The 7825-nt window shown below is 56.5% G+C and overlaps 1 protein-coding gene across 1 annotated transcript; it reads right to left on the bottom strand.

Moving 5' to 3' along the window:
* Positions 1–1079: 1079 nt before the first annotated feature.
* Positions 1080–6856, bottom strand: LOC131192818 (class II histocompatibility antigen, M alpha chain). Its single transcript, XM_058172368.1, has 5 exons — positions 6290–6856; positions 3995–4261; positions 2940–3221; positions 2723–2851; positions 1080–2467 (listed from the first exon to the last, which is right to left on the bottom strand). Exons 1-5 carry the CDS (start codon positions 6360–6362, stop codon positions 2463–2465), a joined length of 756 nt encoding a protein of 251 aa, XP_058028351.1. The 5' UTR covers positions 6363–6856; the 3' UTR covers positions 1080–2462.
* Positions 6857–7825: the final 969 nt, after the last annotated feature.

The following is a 7825-nucleotide window of genomic DNA, read 5'->3' as shown; positions in this document are numbered from 1 at the left end:
AATTCCTGCAACCGTTGTTTGTGTGTTTCAGTCTCTGGCTTCAGCTCCAGTCGTGGGATGGGTGGGTCGGGGTGGGGGTGGGACCCGCCTCGCTTGGTATGATGCGCAAATGCCACAAGAGTTCCCATGAACAAGCATCAAGGCTCCTGGCATCATTCCCCTCTCCCGTCCCCAGTTGGGGGTTATGGGCCTTGTAGTCGCAGGAGGACCAAGAGGGAGAGCAGTATTCCCTTTCTTGCTTCCGCAGTTGTCACCTGACTGGGTCGAGCGAAAGTAGAGGATGGGGTGGGAGTTGTAAGGAAGAAGAACCAAGCAAACGGGCAGGAAGGCAACTGGCATCAGACCCTGCAGCTGAGTCGGCCAGGTGGAGTTTTGGGATCCAGAAGGGTCACTCAAAGCCCCTTTGTGCCCTGACCCCAGCTCAGCCATACCTTCCTTCACAAACCACCATTAAACGTACAGCATATAGGGCTAGAAGGGACCTCAGAGGTCTTCTAGTCCAACCCTCTAGGGTCTGGCGATTTGTAAAATCAAAATCACGACAAGCGAGCAGTCCCGCTCACCCGTTCCAGCCTTGCAGCAGCTGAATTCCCTCTGGCCAGAAGGCCTGGGAGAAGGGCTAGAGGAGCAGGCGGGGCTTGGGGATAGAGGCCCTTTTAAGGGCCCATCTGCGCCTCCCTGTGAGGAAACGCGTGGCTGGGGGGAGGAAGCGTCTGGAAAGCCCGGAGCATTGCCGACACCTGAGACCAAGCGAAGCTGTCACACCTCGGTGGTTTTAACCTCATCCAAGTGGGGGGGGGGTTTGATTACAGGCCAGAGCAAGGACAATACCACCCCCCCTCCCCGTCCAATCTGGGGCTCTAGAAGAGTTTGGCCCAGGACAGCAACCCGTTCCAAAGACCGAAAAGGCCTCTTTGTTTCTCCCACAGGGCTCTCCCCCACCCCCGGCTGAGGCCTTCCTCTTTTTGAAACCCACAGCCTCCCCTCCCCAATCCCAGCCTGTAGGCGCTCCCCCTCCCGAAGTTTCACTGCCTTTTTCCGCCTCTGAAGGGCTGCTGCCCATCCCCCCCTCGCCAGGATGTTCCATCATCCCCAGCACCCACGTGGTAGAACCCACCCTCATTGACTGAGGTGTCAGGGGGTGATGGGCTTCCTTCCCCTGCAATTCAGTCCTTCTGGAAGGGAGGCTTGCAAGCCCCCCTGGGGAGCACCCAGGACCCCTGACTCCATGGTGCTGTTCCGCTTCTCTTCAAACTTTCTTTCTTCTTCTTCCTCTCGTTGGTGATCCTATTTTTATCAAGAGCCGCACGAAAAAATGCTGCCGCGTCCTTTAGATTCTGAAGCCATGAGGTTCTTCTTCTGCCTGGACCTTGTTTGCCTTCAATCTTTCCCTGGAGGATTAAGTGACGGATGCCGTATTTTTTCCGGGTGTCGCAGCCCATGTCCGAAATATTCTAACTTTCACTTTTTAATGGCTTTGATAATTTCCTTTTGCTTTCCCAGGCGGCTGATCACCTCCCCATTTCTGATTTTGTCAACCCAGCTTATACTGAACAGCCGCCTGTAAATCCACAAGTAGGAATCTCTTCAAACTAACAGATTTAATAGCTGTTGTTTTAACTACACTCCCTCCCCAGCATCCAAGGGTGGGGTCTCCCCATTTACACCCCTCCCACAAACACAATGGGGCAGAAGATTCCTCCTTTGGCCACCTCAGAAGCCCCAGCAAATGAATCCACATACGGGTCATATATGCGCTTTAAAACTTTTAATAATTGAATGAAGCTTTGTTTGTTTGTAGCCTAGTAATTTTTCTCTCAGCTTCCTCCTTCTACTGTGTTAGCATAATATGCAGATTTATGTTTTACACAAGAATTTCTATTCTGGCCATTCTTGTCCCCTTCCCCCACCCCAACCCCCACCGAGTTTCACTTCTTCATGGCAGCCCTGGGAGGACAGAGGCAGGGAGGGCAATTCCAAGGCACGTTGACTTCGATGGGATTTCCTCCCAAGCGAAGCAGGAGGAAATTGGGACCAAGCACATCTGGACTCATTTCAGGTCTTCCAGCTTTGATCAGGTTCTTTTTTTTTTTTTTTGCTGCAGGTAAAAACAAGCGAACAAAAACGCCTCTTTTGGTTTGCAGTGTCCTGGGGGGGCAGCTCCCACCCTGGTGGCAATGAGGCCCCGAGGCAGGGAAGGGGGGCATTGTAGTGGCAGAAATGGGGTTTAATCTGCAATCTGCCTCCATCCTTTGGGGTGACCCAGGTGGGACCCCCGTGCCAGGGAAAGATTGTTCTGCTGCTGGCTGTGACTGAGGGCCAGAGAAGGAAGCAGCTCCCCCAAAAGTGACTTTCCCTGCTCAGTTTGGGGAGGGGGGAACTCCGATATCCAGGGGGTCTTCCCAGCGAGGTGGCTTCCATGTCATGCTGATCCATGGATGGGGGGTGGGAAAGGAGGGTCTTCAGTCTAAGAAGGAAGAGAAGAAGGGTGATTTCAACCCCAAAAGTGGGGCCCTGCCTGCTCTGCCCCCCAACCAGAAGGACCCTGCTTCCCCCCTTGCCTGGCCTCCTCTCCCACCCACCCCCCTAAAATCTGCCCTGCAGCTTTGCTCCTCATTTGGAGAAGCTCTGCCAGTGAGCCAAGCCGCAGATGAGGCAGTGGAGGGGTTCCTGGGCAAGACCCCCCACCCCCAATGTTGCCCTTCCTCCCCCCTCCGCCTACCTGAGCTCCGCCCCCTAAAGGAGAGGGCCAGCAGGACGATCCCCACGATCATGAAGCCCCCTCCCACTGCCACTGCAAGGCCGCAGAGGATGTTCTCCAGGAGCTTGGAGGCGATGGGGTCTTTGGGGACTGCAGGAGAAGCAGGAGGAAGGAAGGGGTCAGGTGGGGAGGGGTCTCTCACGGCAGCTGGGGGGGGAGGTGGGAGGCTGTAGCTCACCCCAGTAGGCCATGCTGTCGAACTTGCCCCCCAGGCCTTTAACGGTGCAGCTGTAGACGTCCCCCGCCTGGGGCGTCACTTCCAAGTAGGAGAAGATCTGGAAGTCCAGCTCTTGGACGGGGAAGACTGGGGTGGAGGAGACGCCCTGGGTCAGTTGCTGGCCGTAGAAGGCCCACTGGATTCTGGCCACAGGAGGAAAGATGTTTCTTGCCGAGCAGACCAGGACGTTGGGCTGGCCCAGCACCAGGGGCCGGAGGGTGAAGACTTCCACTTGGGGGATTCCTGCGGGAGGCAGACGGCCGAGTAAGTTCCCGGGGTTGCCTCAGGGTTTCCGGAAGGGTGAAAACCAAGCTCAGCACCCAGAAGACCCGGAGAGACCCCAAAGTCCGGAGAGACCCCATCCAGGCTTTAAAAGGCCTTCTGGCGCAACACACGCCTGCTTGAGCAGGGAGGGTTGGATTAGAAGACCTCTTAAGGTCCCTTCCAACTCTGTTATTCTATTCTCACTTCCTCCCACATGTACCTAGGCTTTTCCTCTCCCCCAGTTCTCCCCACCCAAGGTGGTCAGTGGCTCTTTACCAGGGTGGCCCCCTTCTAGTCAGTGGACTTCCCTCCCCAGAGAAAGTCGACGGCCATCCACATTAGGATACCCCAGGCATCAATTTCCTTTTAATGGGCGTTAATTGCATCTTAATTGGCAGGCTGCCCAGTTTACTGTAAAATGACCTTTGGCGATGCAGAGTTGTAGATGAACAAAATAAATAAAATACAGGAAGCAGCCATAAATCAGGAGCGAATTTCCAGCCTTGGCCACTTTAAGACCTGTGGACTTCAACTTCCAGAATTCCCCAGCCAGCTGAAGTCCACAGGTTTTAAAGTGGCCACGGTTGGATACTCCTGCATTAAATAATGGAAGAGAGTTCACACCTGGGACTTCTTTGGACAGCTGGCTGGGCGATGGACTGGACCGAGAGGGAGATCTGGTAAGTGAGCCTCCAATGAAGGGGCTTCATTTATCCCACCCTTCCCCATCCTCCCCCTTCCGCCCGCCTCACCTCTGGCCTCGGGGAACTGGATATGAATGAACCTGTCTGAGAACTCGGTGAGGAAGGGCAGCACCGTGTCGCAGACTTTTTTCCTGGCCTCGATCTGCGGTTCGGAGAGCTGCGTCTCTGGCTGGAAGTCGGGCAGGCGTGAGCGCCAGCTGGAGCCCGGGAAATCGTACCAGAAGAGCAGGTCATCGTCCAGCGTCTGAGCCAGGCCGTAAAGCGGAGAATCCTTTTGGCAAAAAAACACCTCGGAGGAGAGGTGCGCGGGCTGTTCTGGAGGGGACAAGAAGGAGAAGAGGAGGAGGGGGCAGATGGGGACACACACACACAGACAGGGCAGTCTGGACCCAGCACCTGGAGCATTGCGTGGTTGGTGCCAAGGGGCTTGCAGGAAGCTGCCCCCATGACCAGGTCATGCGACACCTCACACGTGGCTCATTTCGTTCAAAGCCCCCCAAACTCCGCCAAGCACGGCACGGATCATAAACGGGCAGCACTGCCATCTTGACTTTTCTGACTGCTGCTGTGGTTGAGAGAGCCGTGGCTCTGTGCCTGGCAAGCGGCTGCCCCAGATAAGAGCTCAGCAGACGGAACCGCCTGAAGTGCCGGCCAGGAGGAACGGAGCGGCCCTCTTCCCTCAAAGAAACTCGAGTAAAGGGAAGAAAAGTGGCGGGGGGGAGGGGCGAGATTGACCTAATAAGACTCTAATGTAAAAGTGGATTTTGATGGAACCGGTCCCATAGTACGTATTTTAAGAGTTCCTTTATTATTGTATATTTCCTTAACAATCGCCCTTGAGACTACAGAACCCACCCACCCCTTCCTTTGCCCTGTGGGATGCCAGGCACTGGAGACGGACAGAGGGACACAGTCCCAGGATGTTGGGGCCTTTGGGGCTCCTGGAACTGCGCCTTCCTCTGGCAGCCCCCCCCCCATGGGTCGGGAGGGGGAGGTTGCTGCAATTTGGGAAGTTCCAAAGCCCCTGAAATGGGGGGGGGGGGAGAAAGGCCTGTCTGGGACTGTGCAAATAGTCTTAGACCACTGACCCCAATTATTCCTGCTTTGCTCAACTTTCCTTCACCCCCTTCTCCTTTCTCAGCTGCTGGGGAGGACAAGGCCTCCTTCTTGGGGGTGCACCGACTGGCTGCGTTCACACAGCATCTCTGAATTAACCTGCATTCTGGCTGTGCCGGAAGCTTTAGCCCGAAGCTGGTAAAGGACACCTGCTCGCTTTTCGCCCCTCCACTTTGGCAGGGGCTGAGTTTCCCCCTCCCCCGGCGGGGAATCCTCGCCAACCCTGGTATCTTGTGGGGGGGGGTCGTGCAAAGGCAGCTGAAGCGCCTGCCAGGCGTTGCCTGGGCTCCAACGGAAGGCCAGCCAGCCTCAAGCGCCTTCGGACGGGAGCCTGGCTCCTTTTGAGGGTTCCTTGGTGTTCTCTGAGCGTTTCATGAGCCATACTAGGTAACACCATCAGTGCTACCCAAGGAATGATGTTTGCTGCCAGCACTCCTTACTGGCCCTGATGATGTTACCTAGTTTGAGTCATGAAACACCTGCAAGAAAACAACCGGAGAGGCTCAGAGAGTACCAAGGGCTTAGACAGAGCTACAAATATTGAATATTGAAACTGCCTTTCCTTAAAGCGAAAATGAAACCTGGAGCGATGACCCTTCGCCATTCAGCAGAAGCGCAGCGGGGTCGGGGGGGGGGGCGAACGAGGGGCGGAGGCCAGCCGCTTCTCCTGTCCGGTTCGCGGGGTTTTAGCCGCCCGCCCACCCACCTACCTACCCCCCGCCCTTAAGGAGGGACTGGGAGGAAAGGCAGTAGTGGGACGGGGTGCAGCCCTCCCACAGGGCCCGGTGGCTTCAAGCTCCCCTTCCCGCGACAGCTCTCCCGAGGCAAACGTCGAAGGGGGGGGGCGCTTAGGAGCGCAGGCCAAAGTCCGCCCGGCCGCCGCGCGCGGAAGTGAAGGCGAGGCTGCGGGGAGGGCTGGAAGAGCTTCGCACGAAGGCCGAAGGGGGTGCCCCGCCGGCGTCCCGGCTGCTTCCCCCGTCCGCCCAACAGGCTGCCTCCCGGCGCCGCGGGGAGACCGTTCGCACAACCGGCAAAGCGACCGGCGGGAGCGTTTTGCCTGCTGAAGGAACTCTGCTTCTTTCGTCACGTGACGGGTCAAGGAAAGAAGCCAGGAAACGGCCCCATTCGGGTACCCCGGGTCAAGCGCACGTGTGAACGCGGGTCAGTAGCGCGTCGCCCTCTGTGGCAGACGCCGGTCAGCTTCCCCTCCCCAGCCCGCGTCTTTACCTCCAGCGGTGGCCAAGGCCGCCCAGATCAAAGCCAAAGCCGGCAGCGCCCACCGGCGGAGTCCGGGACCCATCCTCTTTCCTGTCCGCTCGCCCAGCGTCCTTCTGGGGCCCGGGGAAAAGCCCGACGCTCCGCGCCCACCGGAGCCGCCTCTGGAGCCGGCCGGCCAATCCGCTTCTTTTGTGTGCCCTCGTCACCGGTTGCCAAGGGGAAGCCCTCGAGTTTCGGCTCCCAAGTGGAGATGGCACAGCTGAGAGAGCGGGCGCCGCTGGCTCGGGACCCCGCAAGCCGGGCAGCGGGTGGGTGAGGAGGGGGCGCCGAGGGAAGCGAGGGCAAAGCGATGCCAGAGCCACCCGGGGCCCCCTGCTTTTGACAGAGGGGCCAACTGGGTGGGCGAGGGGAATGTACGGGACCTAGCCTGGCTTGGCTGCAGCCCAAAGGCAGAGTGGGCAGCAAAGACCTTAGACAGCAGGGGAGTCCGGGAAGGCCGCCAGAAACCAGCCTGGTAAATGGGTACAAATCCAAACCTGGATAGGAATTAACGGAGGGGGGGGGCGCCTGGGGGAACGTTCTGGTCAAATGTGGAAAGAGCCTCAAGGAAGGTGAGCCCAGAACTGGAATGAGTAGTGGGGGGAGGGGAAGGGGGGGCGGCAGGCAGGCAGAAGGTGAGGCTCTCTCTTGGGGTCTCCCACTTTTTGGCGTGCAGCAGCTCAGGCCCCCCAATACTGCTCAGGGTGCTTAGATGGGCTGACGTCCCTGGGGGGGCTGGGGGCCAAAGCCCCCCTGAGGGGCCTCTCTCTGTCTGGGACATTAAGGTATCCCCTCTTACTTAGAACATTATGCCACCAGACTTGAAATCCTGGGTTTAGAAAACTTAGAACTCCGCTGCCTCCGACAGGACCTGTGTTTCACTCATAGAATCATCTATTGCAATGTCCTTCCTGTTAAAGACTACTTCAGCTTCAATCACAACAATACAAGAGCAAACACTAGATTTAAGCTTAATGTGAACCGCTCCTATCTTGATTGCAGAAAGTATGACTTCTGCAACAGAGTTATTAACACTTGGAACACACTACCTGACTCTGTGGTCTCTTCTCAAAATCCCCAAAGCTTTAACCAAAAACTGTCTACTCCATTCCTAAGAGGTCTGTAAGGAGGGGTGCATAAGAGCACAAACGTGCCTACCGTTCCTGTCCTATTATTCCATTGTATCTAATTAATATAGTTATTACATACTTATGCTCATATATATGCTTATATATTATATAGTTGTTACATGTCAATGCTTATATATACTGCTATGACTAAATAAATAAATAAATAAATAAAATAAATAAAAACATATGACCGGAAGGGACCTTGGAGGTCTTCTAGTCCAACCCACTGCTCAAGGCAGGAGACTTCCAGGGCAACCTCCAGGTCCTTCCTCTGGCTCCCCCGAGGGGCAGAGGGAGGGCCTGTGGGTCATTCTCTGCCTGGGGAATGATGGCCAGAGAAGTTAGAGGCCCCCTGCAGAGGAGAAGCGCAGTGACC

This window comes from Ahaetulla prasina, chromosome 2 (genome assembly GCF_028640845.1).
Source record: "Ahaetulla prasina isolate Xishuangbanna chromosome 2, ASM2864084v1, whole genome shotgun sequence".
NCBI classification, from domain to species: Eukaryota; Metazoa; Chordata; class Lepidosauria; order Squamata; family Colubridae; genus Ahaetulla; species Ahaetulla prasina.
This window is presented reverse-complemented; position numbering and strand designations above follow the sequence as displayed.